Here is a 22,369-nt window from a genome sequence, read left to right on the forward strand (position 1 = left end):
ATGCTTCATATTTTAATCAGTTCTTGACAAGGTTAACGATCTGTAATCGTATGTCAAAGAGTTAAGGTAGACAAAAAGTTATTTTCTTACAAGAACTTTTCTGTACATTTAAGTATATAAAATAACTGGAATTATTTTTTATTTAAGTTTACAAATTGAAATATTTGATGCAATCCTGTTAATCACAGAAAATACATAATATACTTAGTAAATAAAATTTATCGCATGAAAGTTAACTTAGATTTGTAATTACTAATTTAATCGCTTAGCCCCAAGGATCCTAAATTTTAAGAAAATGAATGAATAAAATTATTTATTAATTTTATTTTGAACTTTTATATGGATGGTTTGGGAGAATTTATCTGTCATAATATATATTTCTGACTTAATAGTGTAATTTTTTAATAAATACTGTTATTTATATATATTTTTTAATATTATTTGGAATAAATGCAACAATTATCTGTTTCTATTAAAATCTTGTCATATTTTCAGCAGCATTACATTTTATTATTTAGTTACATTTAAAAAAAAAAAAAAATAGCAATCTTTATCTTAAAGAGCTAAACTTAAATCAGTGTTATTCTTCAGCTCATCAGCCAACTCATACACTATAAATTAAACATATACTTTGTTTTATGTTTATTTTAGTCAAGCAAATTAGTACACTTTAAGGGAAATACTTATACTATTTTTACTTAAACATAAGTAAGTGATATTCTAAATTTCTATATCTGAGTTACAGTAATTTATAATTTAAAAAAAAAAACTGACAAAAAAATAAGAATCTAGCTGTGGTTATATGGGATTAATTAAAACATAATTGGCTTATTAGCCAGTATTAAGTAAACAGGAAAGAGAGTTCTGTAGCAAATTAAGAAACAAAGTTTTTATGATGAAAAACCAATTTAATTTTCATTTTAGATTATCTTTTTTATAATTTGAAATATATCACGAATTAATATGCTGACTGCATATTTTAATTTCTATCTCTAATTGCTTTTTTTTAAATCATTGGATTATGAGCTTAAACGAGCAAATGACTCCATGATGTTAGTTTGAAATGCATTGTTGTGGGAGACTATTTGGTATTAAAGGGAATTAGTTCGTAATAGATCACTTATTAGGATATTTTACTAAATTTGATTATTTTAATTTTAGCTTTTGGATTATTTTGGTTTAGTTAATTGGTACTTTTTCTTTCCTCATTTTATTTATTAAATTTGTTAATTCTTACTTAAATAATAAAAAACTTTGGTAAACTAATGTTTTCATGCCTTAATAGGTTTTTCTTTTTAATTCAAAATGTTGATTACCTATGAAAGTTTATAACGTTTTACAGTGTTTTCATTACAGAAAAAAAAATGGGAGAGAATTTCTCACTCTTTCTCAAAAACAGGGTGAGATTTCTAAATTCTCGATTTCGAAATTTTTTCCAAAATTCGAGAGATTCGCACATTTTAAAATTGATTAATAGAGTGCACGAACTTCTCGCATTTATCATTTTTTTATGCGAGAAAAGATAAAAATATGCGAGATTCTCGCGCTGTAGTAAAAACACTGTTTTATTAATGTTGTGAAAATATGTACTTTCAAGATACTTTTAATGACTCTGCCTCTCAGCTGACATTTAATATTCATTTACAAAATTACTGCAGATAAAATAACCCTAATTCCCTTCAATAAATTAAACAATTTGCTTTTATTTCAAATAAATATTAAAAAATACACTTCTAGTGCAAACATTTTTTTGCTTACTTTAATAAATATTAATTATAAATTAATATAACAATTAATGTAATTTAATTTATCAATTTAAATTAAAATAAACATTAGGATTATTTCCTCAAGGCTATTTTTTAGTTTAATTTATTTTTATTTTACTAACTTTAAAAAATTACTAAATTATAAAAAATAAAATAATCAAATTTATGACTTTTCCCCAGTGACCATGTCATGGGAGGGAAGAGTAACAAAAATAATTTTTTCAAAGTTCTCAAGGACTGCTTTAACTTAATTCTATTAACTGAAAAAAAGAAATTTTTTTTTTAGCCTGCAATAAGTCTTTATATTGAAAAATAATGTAGCTCTGAAAAAAATAATAAACTTGAAAAGTGATTAATATTTAAAATAAAATTTCTTAAAACTAGTTTAATTTTTTAAAAAAATAAATTATTTTGACTAGTTTCTTAATTCTGTAATAGCTGGTGTATTTTTTAGTTGAAAGGTATTTCTCTCATTTTTTCAGGTTCTTTCATCAAAAATTTTGCTTCATATATTTGTGCATTTATAAAAATACATAGAACTTATAAGTCTGTTCACTTTTTTTATGTTTTTTATCTAAAATATAGTGAAGATAACACAATATGATAAAAATATGTATATATTTTTAAATTTTAATTTATTTTGAGTTGATTATTTTTCTAATTATAAAATACAGTATTTGCAAATTATTATGAAGTTTTCAATAAGTTTATTGCACTTAATAAGCACACTACATAAATTAATTATAATTATTTACAATAATTACTTATAAAGTTTATTTACGACCAGGAGTGCATAATGTGCTAGATTGTCGTTACGAGGTTTCGAAGAAATTCTGGCAATCCTGGGGAAAATTTTGGTCTGATTAAAATTAAATTCGCTAAAAAAATATTCTTTGAAAAAAGCGTTTACTTTTTTAAAAAAATTTTCTCGTAAAAAAATTGCTATAATAAAATTGAGTCAAATCAATAAAATCCTTATTGTTTTCCCCTAAAATTTTGTTTCATATATTTGTACATTCATAAAAATGCATATAGCTAATAAGACAATTAACTTTTTTTTTATAGTTTGTATAAAAGGCAGTCAAAATAACACAATGTGATAAAGAAACAAAAATATATTTTTAAATTTTGTTTTATTTTGAGTTAATGATTTTTCTAATTTATAAATTGCAGTATTAGCAGATTTTTATCAAGTTTTAAATAAGTTTATTGCACTTAATAAGCACACTACATACATTAATAATAATTATTTACAATATTAATTACTTATAAAGTTTTTTTAAGAGTAGGGGTGCAGAATTCGCTGAAAAGTTTTTATTGGAAAAGCGTTTTGCTTTATTAAAATTTTCTGCTAAAAAATTACTGTAATAAAATTGAACCAAATCAATAAAATCCCTATATTTTTAATATAATATTACGGCATGGAAATTAGTGCTGATTGGAGTAATCATTTCTTGGAAAGCTTGACTTGTACCAATTCTGTGGTAACTCCATGATCCTTTGTTGGCAGATAGTGCTGTGAACTTACGCCTGTTTTTTTTTTTTTTTTTTCTCCTTGCTTAAAATGCCAATATATTTCATACAGTGTTATTATGACACGCTGTTCAAGATTCGAATTGCATTTCTGAGTAAATCACTTTCTGCCGCTTACGCTGGATTTCAGCCGATTCCATGTTATTGATTTTCAAATATGTTTCTTTTTTTAATTCCATTATTTTTATTTATCCTGGTATTTTTCAAAGTTATTAATACTAAATGCAAAATTTGAATAGCGCAATTAAGTCTTCACTTTTGGCCTGACAATTACATCCTTTTTTCGATCGAGTATGGTAGTTATTATTATTGATTTCTGCAAGGTTTTTAAAATCTCAATATTTTTAATATGGTATTATTTATTACAACTGCCTAGTCTCAAATCGCCCCCTGGGTTAATCACTTTTTGACTTGTCCATTACATGTGATTTTGTAGTATTGCTACGTGGTTTTGACATGGGTTTTTCAGCAATTATTCTCATATATTTCCACATGTATCATGATTTTTGAAGTCAAAATTTTTTTTTCCTTTTCAAAATGCAAGAATAATTTCACTTATATTATTGGAATGTATATTCTTTTATATGTTGATGATAGAAAAAGATCATTATGCAAAACATTTTTCTTTCTCCCTTTAAATTTTATGAATGTTATTTTTATGTATAAAACTGATAGTCTATTCTTTAATATTTTTTCATTCAATTGAACAGAATTATACTTCTATATTGGAAAAAAAAATTATATTACAAAAATCCTGACTATTTTTAAAACAGAATGCTAAAGTAAAAATGTTACATTTAGACAAATAAAACATAAGAAGGATGAAAGAATAAGTCATTTATTTTAACATATTTTTAAATTCGTTATGCCATAATTTTGATTTCTATTATTTAAGACATATGCTAATTTATTCAAGAATTGTGTAAAATCACATGAATATTTTTCTTTGTGAAAGAAAAGTTATTACCTAAAAATTTTATCAATGTACTAACTTTACTTTCTAAAGATATTTTGAAAAAAGTATTGTAACTTAACCCACTGACGGTTCTGCACGTAAAAAGTCGCATTTTAACCTGCAGTCTTCTCTGCATAGCAAAACCGGTTTTCCCATGTTAACTGATAGGGGAACTGTGTGTAGGGGAGAAACATTCTCCCAATTTTGCCCATTTCCTTAACCGCCAGTGGGTTAAAAAAAGAAGAAAAAATGGCATAATTTTGGTGGAAATTTCAAACCAAAATCAGTGTGTTCTTGGGAAATATTCGGCTCTGAGAATTTTCACTACCCCTGCTTATAACTACAGAAATTTATAATAAAAAGTAAATGCAATAAATTTATAATTATTTAATTAATTTTTTGTTTAGGGCAAACAGACGACCTTCAAACTCTTCTAATACTCCCCCGCCTTCAAAGCCTCTTTCTGGTAAGAAGCTTTTTTCTTTTGCTCATTGTGACTTGTATATTTAATCAAAAACTGATTTTCCAATTATTTGAAATTTATTATCCATATTTTATTATAAAAATATAGAATATGATTCATAATTTGAGTAAGAATCGGTGAACTTCAATGTGGTTTTCAACATATATTTTTATATGGTTTTTAACATGTTGTTTGTTAATTTTCTTTCAAGTTCAAAAATTCTCCTTCAAGCCATTATTCTGAAAATCAAGGGAATTTTTTATAATGAAATTTTTAATTATTTCTCCATATGTGCCTAAAAGCTTTTATACTTGCCCATGAAACAAAATAATATTTTATTGATTTAGCAGTCAGCTCAGTGCTAATTAACCAGTTATTTTCCATGGTTTTATTTATTATATTTTTGTACTTTTAGATGATGAATTTAATAAATTGGCCGGTGAAACTTTAGCTGAGCTTGATTGGTGCTTGGACCAACTAGAAAATATTCACACTCACAGATCAGTGGGTGATATGGCTTCGAGCAAGGTAACGAAAATCTTGTTATTTTTTGCTTCATTTTTATATTTAAAAATACTTTGAAGCCTATTTGAAAAACTGAAAACTCAGATTAACCAGAAATTTTCTACTATGAAATGAATGTAAGTAGAAGTAATGGTATCAAAAAGAAAAACTATGAGCTTTTCTTTTTTTTTTTGTGAAATATAGTTAATGGCAAATTTATAATAATTTTTTAAAGGAGTCTTATTATTTACTCTTATGTTTATAATCTTTTCCTGACAGCATTATCTCACCTGACTTTTAGGAATAAAACATCAATTGTGAAGGCATCTGATTTCTATTCAGTGTTATTGAGGGTGATATTTAAAGCTACAGTTTCTTCTGTATGAGAAAAAATATTCTCTTTTTCAAATCTTGACTCTTCAATAATTTTACCTTCTTTTTTTTAACAAAATAAATTATTGCAGTGTCTGTTATTTTTTTCTTATTGAAATGCTTACAATTTATCCCAGGTTTTTCACTGCCTTTCAAACTCTGTAAAGAGGCCTAAATAAAGATGTTTTTTGGGGCCCTTATGAATGTTTTCTTTATTTATCAAATCCTTCAAAATGATATTAATGTTTCTACAAAGCCTTAAACTAAATGTCTTGCATTTTCTCCCTACCCCTCCTTTCCATATTTTCCCCTTACATTTGAATGTTTTTTTAATGAATCAAAGCTAATTGTTCTAATTGATGATAAGCATTCTATTATAACTTAAATTATTAAATCAGATTTTAAATTTGCAAACATCTTATGCATTATTTTTTTAAAAAATGCATTCCTCATATCTAGGTTGCAAATTTAGTTTTGCACAATTAGGTTTTATCAAAAAAAAAATTTTATAAAATCTGGTTCAGGAAACAACCAAGCATGCATATTTTTATTATATATTTATTATTTTTAAAAATATGCAAACCATGTTAGAATTCTATTTCATTAATCATAACTGTTTTACATAAATCAGGAAAAAAAGGAAAATTTTGCCTCTTATGATAACCACATAATTTTTACATGTAGAACTTTTTATTTTTCTGCATACTGATATAGCTATTTGAAAAATATTTCTTTTAGTTTTTTTTTTTTTTTTTTTTTTTTTTTTAAAGCAAATGAGATCTGTAGAGTATTATGTTTAATTTTCTTCATAAATTTTCAAACAAATGAAATTTTGCATTTATTATACAGTCATCTGTTGCTTATTGTCTATACAAAATTATCTGAAAGATTTTTAATGACATTTTTCCACCTATATTTTCATAGCTAGGAAATTGGTGTTATAGATATTGATTTTGTTTCTTTTTCATGTCTTTACCTTATAATTTGGCAGTTAGTTTTTTTTTTTTTTTTTTTCAATAAGATATTTTGTGTAAAAAAGGGTTGTTGCTTTTTATAAATTCTTTTTCATTCTTATTTCTTGAGAGAATGTTTGCTTCTCAAGTGATATTTAAAAAATGTTTTTATGTTTCAAAAATGTGAACTGGTCTGGCTCTTAAGAACCTTTTTTAGGGTGGTTCATTGTAATCTTACTTTTTTTAGTTACCTTAGATTGTAGTTTTCATACAAAATGTATATTCCATTATATAAATTTCAATTATTTTGTTTTCTAGTTATTTTATTTTAATACGATCAATTTTTTTTTCTAGTTTAAGAGAATGCTTAACAAAGAACTCAGCATTTTCTCTGATTCAAAGTCTGGGAGTCAAATTTCTGAATATATTTGCTCGACATTTCTTGGTATGTTTATTTTATTTTCTTCTTCAAAATTCAACACATTTATTTGTCAATTTATATCAGTTTGGTCTCACTCATGTGCCGTTAAAATTTACTTAGTAGCAAAAAATTTTTTTTTAATTATATCATGGATGTAGATAAACGATAATTTTTTTTGTGTACATTAGTGTAATTTAATAAATTTCTAAGTAGATTTAATTTATTCATTGAAATGAATTAGTCAAAAATGTCATTGTAACTACTGTAAATGAAAAATCACCTATACTTATAACTATAATGATTGAGGAATTCTTATTTCATAATTACTAAATTCATGACTTAAACAATTATGATTAATTTTATGCTTTCTTAGCCTAAAAAATGTATTTTCAGTTAATATACAACAAAAGTTATTAATTATAATTTATGTTCTTAGAAATATTTTTTTTATAATTTTTACTTAATTTAAATGATTACTCATATTTAAAAAAGAAGACAAAGCTTTCAATTCTATTTCTTTTTCAATGTTTTTAAATTCTGACATTGTTCTAATATGGTTACTGATTATAGTGGGTATATTTAATTTAATGTCTTTTTTCCAAAGTGTGACGAAAATAATCCATATAATGCAATAGACTAAACCAATATAAATTTTAAACTAAAATCATTTTTGGGTTTTTCTTAAATTTAAATCAATAGATAAAAATATATAAATATTGTTTTAGACAATTGGAAATGTAAATAAAATAAATTTTTAAAAACATTTTTCCTTGTCTAAAGCATATACCTTTTTGCATACTCCACTGTTGTTTACCAAAACTCTAATCAAGACTGAAGATGAAGAAAAAGCCTTTGATTATCATTTGATAATTTCTCTTTAAAGAATGTACCTAGCACCTCTATGTAAATATTATCTCCATAAAATTATAAAATAGTAAAAAAAAAAAACTATACACTTTATTGTAATCCTTTTAAATTTTCAAAATTAGTCATTTCTTCACTCATGGCAATGGCCCCACTCGCCATGTCCTAAATACACCACTGTTCTTACCCAAAGCCACTGAAACCCCAATTGGGAGTTGTACTTCTTATGTGAAGTATATAACATTTTAAAGAATGATGCAGATGAAAACTACTTTCGGCTTTGAAATATAGGTGTAATGGTGCATAGTACAAATTGATTGTATTTTAAATTGATTGTTTTTTAAATTATTCCTTGTCATGTTTAAACCTAAGTTGCCTTTTGGTTATAAAATAAAAGGACCTTACTTTTAAATATCATTTTCAATCAAAATTCAACTTGAATGCATAAACAAGTAGTTTTAATGAATGACCCATGTAGAAATTATTCATGGTCCAAAATGATTTACTTTGCAGTTGAAGCATGTGGAATTAATTTCTTAAGTGTCCCTTGTATTGATAAAACTTAACATACATTTTCATTAAAAAATTCTATTTTTGATATGCTATTTTCTGCCTGTTACATTTGAATGCAAAGTATTTTGCACCACTTTTATGAATTGCACATATAAAAATAATATATTTTTTTAAAACATGAATTCTGCAATAAAATTCTGGGAAATAAATTTTCCAGAGTGTTCTTTGTGATGTTAAAAAGTAGGGAAGAAATTACGAGTAAATTAAAAAAATAATGATTTCTTATGGATTAAATCAATAGTTCAAAGAACTGATACATAATCAAAAATGTGCTTGTTCATAACAAATTTTTTAGTTCATAAACAAAATTATTTCATAAACAAATTTTAAAAAAATTTTGGGATTATTTAAAATATAAATTGATGGCTCTATCTATCCTGCCGATTATGCATTTTGGAAAGAAGTATAGTTTCAACTACTGTTTACTAAAATTAGATATGCTAACAAGGGTCTGTCCAGACCGAATTTACTACCGTTTAGCGGTACCTTCACAAATTCAACTTTAGGAAAAACGGTAGTTTCGCAAATTTAATTTTAGGAAAAACGGTAGTTTCACAAAATACTTTTTCTTAAAATTTTATTTTTGTATTCCTTAAAAAATTATAAATCCATATTCTTGCCATATTTTTGTGTTGGATTTTTAAATATAATTTTTAATTTTTCACAAATTATGTCTAAATTTTCACAAAATAGGTACCTTTCAGAAAAACCTAGACAGGCCCCTGGCTAATGTTTCAATTGAAAAAAAAAAAAATTTTTTTTTGACTTTTGAAGTTGCATTTATACTTTCACATACAAGTCTGACATGTTTTATATATATTTTTTCTATCCTAATGCACATATTCACTTTATAAATGCTATAATTGACTGTCATTTTAAGAAAAAATTCCTACTTAAAGGCAAAGTGTATTTAAATATTTTAAAGAATGACACCCTACATATTTAAAGTGTCTTTTATAGTCTTTAAACTTTTGTTTAAAAAAAATCCACCTTTTTACCTTTAGTAAAACTTGACCTCAAACTATATTAGTACTATTTTAAAGAATGGCATACTAAAAAACTTTTTTTTTTTTTTAAATATATGTTTTGTGTTCAAATTAATATACGTTCTGACTAAGGTATCCTATATATTGAATATCCTTTTGTGTTTAAGCTTAATACAGTTTTCATAGAGTGAAAATATTCTTTTTGACAGCCACTTAAAGAGAAAGTTATTACATGCGAATTCTAAAGTGTGCCATTTTAAAGAGGTTGAAACTACATCTGATCTAAAAATATAGGTTTTGTGTTGCAAATTTGTGAATTTCCCCATTTTTATAGAAATATAAGGTACAGTAGGGAACCGATTATCCGGAACGATCGGGACCATCGCTATTACGGATAATTGATTTTTCCGGTTTTCTGAATCGCTACAAAACGCCGTTTTTTTTTTTTTATTTATTGTTAAGCCCAGCTAAAAAAAAGTATTAGGAAAGAATCTTAAAAAGAAGAAAAAACGATGAAGTAATACAGTAATGATTATTTCTAAAATGATGGTACGGTAAACATCTTTCAAAAGAGAAAGAAAAATCCTAAAATCTTATGAGGAAAAAAAATTTTCTTTTAAAAAATGGCGGGAAAATGTATCGAATTTCTTTCCGTTTTTTTGGTTTTCCAGTTTTCTTATTTCCGGATAATGGGTTCTGTACTGTACTTTAAATAAATAACCTTGATTGGCACATATTTTAAAAAGAAATCTGTCAACTTATTGATTTTTTTCTTTTCTGAAAAGAAATTGGGTAATACTCCATTACATATTCTGAAGTTGGATCATAATTAAATACTATTCACTGTCTAAAACTCTCCTGATGTACTTGTAAATGCCTCGAAGTAAAAGTAAATTTAAAATATTAATGACAAATGTCACAAGCTCAGGATTTCAAAATCTATATTTGTATTAATCTATAGATTACAGTTTTTGCTTTAAAAAAACTTCAAGCCTCTGTAAATCTCCTTTTTATACGTAAAATATTTATAATTTTTTTCGTAGATAAGCAACAGGAACTTGATTTACCTGCTCTTTGGGGAGATGAAGCTCAAGATTTTTCAAGACAGTCTAAAACAAGTCAAACAATGTCACAAATTTCTGGTGTTAAAAAGCCACTTTGTCATACTAATAGCCTTACCAAGCTGCCTAAATTTGGAGTTGAAACTACATATGAAGTGGAGCTTGGAAAAGTATGATTAACAATTGTAGTTAATTTCAATATATGTTGCAAAAGTACTTTCTGATTGTTTCAGACATAGATTTCTATGTTATTTAAAAATAAATATTGCATTAAATTGAATATTTATTTAATATATTAATCAATAATATTTTCTCTTATTTATGTATAATTTATAATATTATCATTATAATTGTCTTAATAATTGCATTTCATAGTTTTTTTTTGCTTTTTTGTAGATGTTAGAAGACACAAATAGATGGGGCTTAGACATTTTTAAAATAGATGTTTATTCAGAACAGCGACCTTTAACAGCAGTTGGACATAAAATATTTAGAGTAAGCATATTGCTTTGGTTCTATTTTATTTTTATTTACTTTTTTAATTTATTTTTTTAATGTATTTTCTTCGATGTATTTATTTTTGTTTTAGTTGTGATATTATTTTTAAAATTTGAAAGTTTAAGAATCTTTTAAATACTTTAGTTAATATGCATTGATATTATGAAACAATGACATGCTCTTTAATTGAGTAAAGTATGTCATAATTTGATTAAAAATGTTATATAGATCACTCTGCGTATATAGTTTTCATTTTAAATTAAATTTTAATTTTTTTTTTTGCTTCATTCACTATTCAATGTTTTAAAATGTTGTGTGTCCGGGTTTTTTCTAGTCTTTTATACTTCTTTTACTGTTCAATGTGTTTATATTTGTAATTTTGAAAGTTTATTTCTTAAATTTTATGTCAATAAGTGTAATCCAAAGACCATTAAAAAATTATTTTATAACCTTTACAACCTTTTAAATTATGTCATAGAAATAAAACAGAAATTGAGAACTAATCTCAGATCGTTACTTTCAATTAATATATAAATATAATTGTATTGCTCACAAAAATATGCTGTCAACATACAGCTAAAATTTTATCTGCACATTTTTTATTATAATTTATATAGTGCCATAGCAGTTTATTTTCATATCTGTTTTTTACTATTTGATCTTATAAGAGAGTGAAGGCAAATTTGTGGATTTTAAATTGCTTATGGTGTATGACAAAAATAAAAATAAGATATAGATATTGATATCTTAAACATTACTCAACATACTATAAAGAGGATATGTCCAACAGAACCTCAAAAGAGCCAATTGATAGAACAATGTCTTATCTCCTTAAAGTGCTTAATCAAACTATATAATTCTGTACGACAATTTTTACATCCTTTAAATTTGCATAAAAATTCTCTTTTGAATATTTTCACCTTTGAATAATATACAGAAAAAACAGTTTAAAATGAACAAGAAAGAAATTGGACCCCACCCTAAAAACACAGAGTTAAGCAAATACCTTTCACTACAAAAAGGTGAGTTGTGTGTAAATTTGAGATGTTGTATTAAAATAAAAAGAAACTGCACATAATTTTGTGTTTCCAAGAAATTAATGTCAAAATATTAAAAGATATGCCTAACATATCGCAAAAATTATACTGATAAACCACTGAAATAACACATTGTTTTGTTTTTGTATATTTTATATTATAATTCTTACCAATAAATACATATCTCTAATATGCTTGAAGGTGAACTTTTTAGAAATGTAAAGTAGAAACAAGAAGTAAAAGCAAAACTTATGGATTCTTTTAACAGTCAAAGGAAAAATCCCCTCTGCAGAGTTTAATAACCATCTAAATAAATTATTTGCCATAAGTGTAAAATGTATGCATATAATATATACTTTGTTTTATAGATAATTAGTAGATTATAACTTAGCAATATGTTTTATTTAATCATGAACTTATTTTTTTCATGCATTCAGTTCATTTATTTTAAATTTTGTTAGTAAAAATCTGATTACTAAAATATGTTATTTCATGCAATTTTGTATAAAAAGTTACTTAGTTAAATTTATAAAATAATAACTTGATAATTTCAAAGAGCAATTTAATTTGATCTTTGCAAAGAAACTTACCTAGTGGATATAAAGATGCGTTTTTTCAACTGAACCCAAACCGAAAAAACCTGTTGAGGTTTTTTGGGCTGGGCCTACCTTAGAAAACCCTGGTATAAAACAATGAATACTTTTTATGTAAGCTTCAGAATGGGAGTAGTGCCTATACATATATAAAATTATTCTTTATTCTATCTATGGGAGACAAATTTTAAGCAGAAATCAGCTCTTCAAATCTGAAAAATTGTTCATAATTAAATACTTCAAAACTGATGTGCATGCTTCAACCTTTTAGATTCTTTCTAAAAATTTAAGCTGATTATTGGCAAATTGATTTTCTAATTTAAATTTATTTAAATATGATAGTTATTTTTCCAAAAAAATATTCATTGTCTGAATTTTGCATCATATTTTTTTGATTTGCTTAAATGACACATTTCTTCATTTCATTGTATTTTACAAACTATGTTGCATATTTAATAAATGTATGTATTGGATATTATCTATTTAATTTTAAAAGTACTGAACAACATTCGATGAAATTTAGCAATTTCTTTTGTTAATCTTATAAAGATTATATTTTTAAAAAAATTATTCATAACAAGCATTTATTTTTATACTCTATTATGATCATATTTTTTGAGAGTTTTTGGAAAATAATTTGCATGATATTAACTATGCATATTCTGTTAACTAATTGTGTCATTAGGCAGTTGTTTTGAAGAGTTATATTAAAGCATTTCTAGTGTTTTATTGATAACTTATAATATTTCCATTTTAAATTATAAAATTAATGAATTGTATACTAATAATTCATTTTTCCATAAAGGATCGAGATTTACTGAAGACTTTCAACATTCCTTCAAAGACCCTTTTAAATTTTTTGATGACTTTGGAGGATCATTATCTCAAAGTGCCATACCATAATAGAAACCATGCTTGTGATGTTACACAATCTGTCCATGTGTTATTATCTTCGCCAGCTTTGGATGTAAGTTGTAAAAAATCTGTTATTTCTTATATATTCTCTTCTGATTTCAAAAATGCTATTATATTTACTTTTTCTTTGGAATTCATATCTTATTATTCATAATCAGGGCTATTCTATTTTGGAACCCAAGCATCAACAAAACAGCATTTGATGGCACAAAATTAAAATAAAAACACTGATTACAACTTACTTTGTTTGTGAGTGTTTTATAATGCTACCGAAAATTCCGGTTTCTGTAGCAAATAGTGTTGTGCATTACAAATATAATGGTTGTGACATTGCATTACTGACCGCAGCATCTTTTATACTGCAATGAGTCTGAGCCATTTTAAAAAATGCCCAAGTTGATCTATAGTGAATTTTTTTTTTTTTTTTTTTTTTTTTTTTTGTAATTGAATGGTGCTGATTGTCACTTAACACTTTATGAGTATTTTGTTTAGATCGATTATTTAATTAATTTTGTGTAAAATAAATACTAAATATTTTTTATTCTGCTCTAATCAACTATATTTCAATTATTTTTTATCGAAAAATTCGAAGATTGTATCTGTTGTTTAAATATGAGATGGAAAGGTGCCAGTTTAAGGAAAATCAGCTAATTATTTAAATTTAAATAAAAAAAATACAATAATAGTGATCTTTTCATTTTTCATCATACATAGTTCCTAATGCTAGTTGCTCAGCTTATCTTAACTATACAATGCCATTTACATTTGTTGCTGCTGCAAACTCTTTAATATTAGTTGAGCAAAATGTGAAACTTTAGCGCATATAGTCCCATTAAAATCAGTTTTGCTGCCCCAAAACTGCAAGCAATTTTCTTTTTTCATCTAAACGTTGATTAACATGTTCAGGGCTGATTGTGCTCCGGAAAAAATCCGGATTTCCGGAATTTTCGCTAACAGTGATCCGGAAGTTTCCAGAGATCGAAGGTCCAGATGTTTCAAAAAATCATTGATCACAGAAGTTTCTGGAAATCAAATTTTCAAAGGTGGAACTTAAAATCACAATTTATTTTATTTGTTTGTAAGGGAGAGCTAATGAGATACTTTATAGGCTTATATTCATGATTAATATTCATTTTTTATCAGTAAATAGTTGTTATAATCATAAACTCAAGAAAGAAAGACATGTTTGTAAATTTTAATTACTTCTCCAGATCATCATTGGTATGTGTAAAATTTTAAATATATTTTAAGGAAACTAAGAAATGTTGAGAAAAAGGGAAAAAAAAACTTGTTTAAAATTTTTTCTAATTTTTCAATATAAACTGTTTTTTTCTTCTTTTTTCTTTTTTTACTTAAGAAATTTTCCGGAATTTTGACGTGGACTCACAATCACCCCTGCATGTTTATTTAGGAGAGTTTTTCCCCTCATCGCATGAAGCGCATTAAAAAAATTTTATACCAAATTAACGAAACACACTTGTAATCAGAACGTTTTAGATATTGGAATTGAAACTGCCATGTTAAAAGGGTTGACAAAAAATCTAAATAATAGGATTTACTATAGAATCAGTGAGAATAGATCACACCCACAAGTAATACCTTGAAATTTGATGTACACATATGCAATAATATCGTATGGAAATATCGAAATTTGAAAATCCAAATAGAAGATGCAGAAAAAAGAGAATCATAAAACAGAAAATTACTATGGAATCAGACATATCAATAATTGATTTTTCAGTAAATTCTAAGCAATTGGTTATTGCTCAAATCTGAAATTTTGGTGTCTTAATAACATTGTGTCCCATATGTAATTAAAAATATCAAAAAATAAGAAACCACAAAGATATGTAAAAAACAATAAAAAAATGATGTGGATTCAGGGCATGCTTTGGGCTTTAGCGGTTCTAGACAAAACATTATAACATTTTATCATAGTTATTAAAAATCATATTTCATTTAACAAAGTATATATTACACATTGGATTTTTTTAAAAATTCCAATCAGATTTTATTGATTGTTCGTCAACATTTGGAATGAATAAAATATGTATTATCAATGAGATTTGATATCAATAGTTTATTATCACAGTCTTAAGTATAATATATTGGGTAATGAAGGACTGTATAAATAATATTTTTTAGATATATCTATGATTTGAAAAAAATTCATGTCATTCAAATCAACAATTTTTTTTTTTTTAATTAAATACTTTTTAAACATGCAAATTCTGCTTTTTATTTTTCTTGACATTTTCCACAGCAGTTCTTCAGGATTGCCTTCCACACACTCTCACAAAAGGGCAATATGTGAAATTTTTAATGCAATTAATTTCTATGGCGTAAAGGTTGAAAGTGGACAAAATTTCCATATTATTATTTTAAAACTTACACTCCAGATCTTGAGGAACATTAACTGAAATAAAATTAGACACAGTTATAAATATAATTTACAATATAACAATTTACAATATAAATGTTGTAATATTACAATATATAATTTACAATATAAAGGTTGAAAGTGGACAAAATTTCCATATTATTATTTTAAAACTTCACTCCAGATCTTGAGGAACATTAACTGAAATAAAATTAGACACAGTTATAAATATAATTTACAATAACTGGTATAAATTATATATCCAATGAATAGTAAAAATATGTCCAAGATTTAGCATATGTAAAAAAGAACTTGCAATGAAACTATTAATCGCTCTTGAATTTGTGGCAGCCCAAAATTTTAACGGCCTTGGATGGTTGTCCAGTTCACCCGCCCTAAGCATGGTTTTGTGTGAATTATGTTTCATTAATTTTGGTAATCGGCACCGGTTGAAATAAAAAATTATTTATGTGTAAAAGGCAAAGTTAATGAAGAAGTGGTACTAATTGGACGTGATACTAATGTGGTACTAATAACGTGAAAAATTGCCATGCTATTTTTCTCGCCAATGATACCTAATTTTGGTAATGTATAAATATTGGTATTATGGTAGTTGATGTAGCCTTAATATGTAGCAAATCCATAAAAGCAGGTACAAAATGTTATGATAGTATACTTGATACTTGTTAAAACTGCATCAATACTGTACAGCTTTATTATTGGAGAAATGCATTTTTTGTCCCTTCAAAAGTACCAGAGTTCCTAGAAGCATAAATACCAGAAAAAATTGATAAAAATTTTAAATTTTGACTATCATGAGTTGATCTCGGAAAACAGCAATATGCCAAATACTGAATCAATTAATATTTATCTTAATGTGAGGAAGTTCTAAAAACGTGTTTTGTTTATTATAATAATCAAAAATCACCTGCATGGCAAATAATAATAATAACTAAGCTTGATTTATTGTATTGGTGTATAAATTTCAGATTTGTGCATAATTTCTTAAAGTACCGATTATTTTTATTTTTTTCTCTCCATTACAAAGAACGGATATTCAGCTCGCATGATTTAAAATGTTAAGTATTTAACAAAAATTATCAAAAATTTAATTTTAAAAGCTTTATGCTGCTCTGAATATAAAGACTATTTGCTCTAATCTGCTCCAAAACACATTTTGATTGTTGATAAGTTAATGCGTCTTTCGTGTCCAAACATTTTATCCATGATGAGTTAACTCATCATCAGCCAGCAACATTTGCACATGAAATCAAGATTTAGAGTATTTAACTTACTTCCATATTCAATTACAAAATAATAGCTGGTGACATAGTTTCTGTGTAAAATTGTCAGTCATAAAAGTACTAAGACAATAGCATCCAAATCACTTGCAAATTTTGATATACTTTTTCAGAATATGTGACAAAACTATTTATTTACTAAATATCTATTTATTTATTTTTTCAGTCAGTTTTTACTGATTTGGAAATACTTGCTACACTATTTGCAGCAGCTGTCCATGATGTCGACCATCCAGGTGTTACTAACCAATATTTAGTTAACTCGAGTAAGTTTTTATGCGTTTGTTACATGACATCTTTATTTAACTATAATTTCTATTTAACATTCTAGAAATAATTATTCTTTCTTTTTTTCCCCATCTTTAAATTAGCTTATAGTGAAATGTTCTTTAATTTTTTATTTATTTTATTTAAAAATTGCTTTTAATTTTTTTCCCAATTATTTTGTACATTTTATCAAATGATTCTTACCAAAACTCTTTTTTTCAATAAATTAATTACAACCTAAAGCAAGAAAACCTCCAGATCCCATCCTGAACTACAATTGAGGTTAATGTTTCTATGTCAAGTAAGAATAGATTGTAATAGATTGTTTCTATGCTTAAATATGTTTTGCTTTGTGTTATAGTTCTTAAATTATTGTTTGTTGTAAGTTATGTGAATGGAGACAGATATTTTGCTCTCTATTGATGTTTTATAAAAGTAAGTAATACTGCCTTAGCTCTTTTTTTTATATCATCAGACTTATCCTTATTAGACACTGAGTTTATTGAAGTGACATAAGGTTTGTATACTGAAAAAGCTTAATGCTTTGGTTTTTTTTTTTTTTTTTTTTGTTACTTGCATGTAGCAAAATGTTTCGTGTTTATTTTCTATTTGTTAAGAAACTATTAATGTGTATGGTATATGGTACTAAGAGATTTTTGCATACTGTGTGCTTTTATTACTTTTTTTTTATAAAAATTTTTGAAGTATATCTATACATTTAAATGTGACTAATATGTTAAGAATTTAAATACTGAAGTAAATTAATAAATAGTGATTGATCATTATGATTTTGAGTATTTACTTTGTTTGTCCTCTTTTTTTTTTTTTTTTTTTTTTTTTTTTTTTTTTTTTTTTTTTGTTTCAAAGCTTTTATTCTGCGCATTACTTAACTTTTATTTTATTCATTTATTTGTAAAATTGGTGTTATTTTGTTAATTGTTTTTTTTTTTTTTTTTTTGTTAATTTAATTTTGTTGATTGTTATTGTCCTTTGTGTTCCTACATATTATTTTTTTCTAAATACTTTGATTTTTCCTTGATTATTGTCTGATTGTGTAGTTGTCAAAAAAACAGTATTATGAATATTTTTAAATTCATTTCTCTTCTTCCATAAATATAAAAAGAAAAGGAGTAATTTTTTTAAAAATATAGTTATTTTGTGTATTAGATGTGGTCATGTATATGTGTGAGTTGATAGTTTTTAAGCAGGAAAATATTTTAATGCTGAAGATTCTGCTCTTAACAAGAAAAATTTTAAATTAAATTTAGTTAATTATTTGAATTAACAATTTGATATAATATACTTTTAATTTTTTAGAAATTTTTAAGTGTTCTTAAAAAAAGCTCAGTCCCTCTTATTGTATTAATTATATTTCCTATTGTTCCTATAGTTTATATATTTCCTATAGTTTATATATTTCCTATAGTTATAAATTTTAGCTTATTAAATATTTATAAAAAATTTTAAAAAAACATTCACTAAACAAAAACGGTTTGCATGTTACATTATTTTAATTTAATTCATGCTTGTTCTAAACTTTAATCTGGCTGCTTTCTGCAATAAAAAAAATTACCTATCTTGTTATTCAATACTATTCAGTAAGAGAATAATGCTAAGCTAGTAAAATCTATGCAATTTAGAACATAGTAGTACTATTATGAAATTTTATCTGTATCATAATGGATAATTGTCGCCTTTCTTTCCCTTTTTCTTTGATAAGAGCAGCCTAATAATTTTTGATAGTAATTAGTAAATAGAAGATGATTCAGAAAGTATAAGACGTATAATAAAATAAATTAATGTCAAAAATGTGAATTTATTAAAGTTTTACATGTTTAAATTATTTGAGTTATTAAACTCCAATTAGTGTCAGTTACTAAAAATATATTAATGCTTGAATTAATCATTTTTAAAAAAAGAAAAAAACATGCTTAATTTGTTAAAAGCAAATAAAAATAAATATTCTCATTTGAGATAGATTTTTCAGTCAATAGTATTTCTTCAATATTAACTCTTTTTAAATTAATACAGTAATGTGCAATGTATTAAAAAAAACTTAACTTTTTGTTTCATAATTTGAAAATCATTTTAGACAATAAATTCTACCTCTAAACAATAAATGATTTTTCACATTATCTTTTATAATCTATTTGTCCACAATGAAAGAATTTTAAGTAAGTCAACACTATTCTCAATAAAATTTATAAAATATTGATTGTAAGAATATAAAACTCATCAGGACTTTAAAGTATTAAAAAATATTAACTCATTATGAAATTTTAATTAAAATTTAAAATAATACTTTGTTTTATGAAGAGTTAATTGCAAAATTGATCGAGATGAAAGCTAAGAATTGATGGACAAACATTAATTCTAAAATAGCCACTTAGAGCAAAATATATACAACTAAATAGCTCCACAGGCGATGTTCAACTTCAATTAATCATGTGTTGCCACTTGATAATGATAATTGGAAAGCTATATTACAGGGACAGATAACTCCATCGGTGCATAAAAAATTAAAAATGTGTATCATTCTTTCATTTAAAATTATTTATTAAATGTCTAATAATGGTTTGCCCATTTAATTATCATTTTTCACGTTCTTTAATATCTTTAATGGATATTTTTGTATTAGTTTACTTTTTATTTAAATTAGAAAATTGAATAAAAATATAGTTATGTGAAGATATTTATTAACATCTAAATACTAAACTAAAATATATAGCTACTGAATTATTATAGTAAGAGCTTTTTACTAAATAATACTCACAAAATAGGAATATTAACACTCTTATTATTCTTTACTTACATTATAATATTTTTCACAGGTTCTGAGTTAGCTTTGATGTACAACGATGAATCTGTTTTAGAAAATCATTCTTTAGCTGTTGGATTTAAACTTTTACAAGATGAAAACTGTAACATTTTTGCGGAGCTAACTAAAAAGCAAATGCAGACTTTAAGAAAAATGGCTATTGACATGGTAATTATATTAAGTTTGGAACATTTAATCATTTTGCAACTTGAAATATTTTATTTTTAATGTCTCTTTGAAGGTTTTTACTTTTTGAATTAACAATTGTCTTTACAGCCCATATGATTCATGATTTCTATGTAACTTGGTTACTTTATTGGTTCTCTTTTATGAAATATATATTATACTTTTTTTCTTTGCCTCAAACTTAGTGATTTAATTTTGTAATTTGACATCGTTCTGTATTTGCAAAATTATACTAAAAGCAATGGGTGCTAAAGAATAAATATGTGACAACTCTAATATGGTTAAAGAAACTCTTGATCAGTAAATTTAAGGCTGTGTGATGTATCAATTTAAACATTTCTTATATTGATTTGTTTGTATGTGTCAGTAATGCTTTTCATTTATTAGTAGTAGACCACAAAAACTTGCACCAAAACAAAAAAAATCACGATAGCAGAATGACTAGTAAAAACTAATGCACTTTTTAAATTAATATTATTTTTTTCAAGAGCAGAAAGATTTTTTTTTATTATTATTGTTATTACTTTTATTAAATGCTGTTTAGGGGCCCAAGACAAAAGATTTTTCAGGACGCTTTTGATCTGCAAATCACGGGTTTTGTATCCCTGTTATTTGTCTTCTATAAAGTGCCGAAGGAAAAAGTTTGTTGTTTAGTGGAAAATATCTATGCATTACAAAAAAGAAACAATTTAAACAAAATTGTAGAGATTATAACAAAACTGCCTCTATAATAAGTTTATTCTCGGAAAATTAGGTATAAAGGCCTTTCTAGTTAATTACTATGAGAGATAATTACGACTGATTATTTAGTTTATTTTAGAATATAAGTAAAAGTATCTATTTTAATTTTACTTTGATTTAAAAAAAATCATTAGAAATATATATATTAATTATTAACGTAATTTCGTGGAGAAACCGCCACACCCTAAAAATTCTGATAAATAAGCTTTTCTTTGGATATGCTGCACCGTCAAACACACCGCACCGGATTTTACTATACTGACACGGATATTGATTACAGACTTAACAAATGTTCCAACTAAGCATGTTAATATAATTTAAATAGTAAAATAATAACCAATAAAAGGATATTGAATATACAAAAAAATAGAAACAATCCTAGAACAAAATGTATTTCAATAACTTTCTAAGTAAAATTAAGCATTTTCTAATTTTAATTTGAAGTAACCCTTAAAATATGAATAAAATAATTAATATATCAAAAGCCATTAAAATAAGTATTAAAATTGTTAAAATAAAAATGAAACGATCTTACTTTTAAATCAGCAATCCAAAATCTTGTTTTAGATGGAAACGATAAATCCAAACAAATTGTGTTCAGAGAAAAACTAAAGAATAATTCATTTAGATATCACTATATATACATATCACTCCCCTTAAAATCCTTCAAAATCAGAACTCTCCTATAGAAGCAAAATAGGCTTATTAGTTCATCGTTTATCCGTCAATCACACTTTCAGCATCATTTTCGGTTTCGTTTTGTCCCAGGATGATTTCCTCTCTTTTTGAAGTCATTTATCACAATTTGTTTTTCTCTTTAAATTGCTGACAGCTTAAACGCAGCTGTATAATTTTTCCTCATAATGGGAGGTATTTAAACTTAAAAACAAGCTATATTGAAATTTAAATTAAAAACAGTTAAAGCAAAACAAAATTACTGAAAATGGTATAAACGAAACAAAATTAACGAAAATGGTATAAACGAAACAAAATTAACGAAAAATGGTATTAACAAAACATTAATATTAACGAAAGAAATATATTAACAAAACATAAACGCAATGAACGATCATAATTGAAGATTAAACGATAAAATAAAAAAAATAAGCTGAGGAAGGAGATTATCGAACTCTTAAAACAGAAATACAAAAAAAAAAAAAAGAGAAAAAGCACTCTCCCAAC

At 25.1% G+C, this 22,369-nt stretch overlaps 1 protein-coding gene across 2 annotated transcripts in view; it reads left to right on the forward strand.

Moving 5' to 3' along the window:
- The window catches only part of LOC107443799 (uncharacterized), a 425,279-nt gene that overhangs the window by 394,249 nt on the left and 8,661 nt on the right, over positions 1–22,369 (forward strand). For both annotated transcript variants that reach the window (XM_043040926.3, XM_043040927.3), the window contains 8 exons: positions 4,662–4,720; positions 5,133–5,245; positions 6,901–6,991; positions 10,434–10,621; positions 10,848–10,946; positions 13,385–13,546; positions 17,342–17,441; positions 20,274–20,428. In XM_043040926.3, coding sequence (XP_042896860.2) covers positions 4,662–4,720; positions 5,133–5,245; positions 6,901–6,991; positions 10,434–10,621; positions 10,848–10,946; positions 13,385–13,546; positions 17,342–17,441; positions 20,274–20,428 — 967 coding nt within the window. The remainder of the gene's footprint in view (positions 1–4,661; positions 4,721–5,132; positions 5,246–6,900; positions 6,992–10,433; positions 10,622–10,847; positions 10,947–13,384; positions 13,547–17,341; positions 17,442–20,273; positions 20,429–22,369) is intronic.

Source organism: Parasteatoda tepidariorum, chromosome 12 (assembly GCF_982258835.1).
Source record: "Parasteatoda tepidariorum strain Cologne lab strain chromosome 12, Ptep-v5.0, whole genome shotgun sequence".
In the NCBI taxonomy this organism is placed as follows: Eukaryota; Metazoa; Arthropoda; class Arachnida; order Araneae; family Theridiidae; genus Parasteatoda; species Parasteatoda tepidariorum.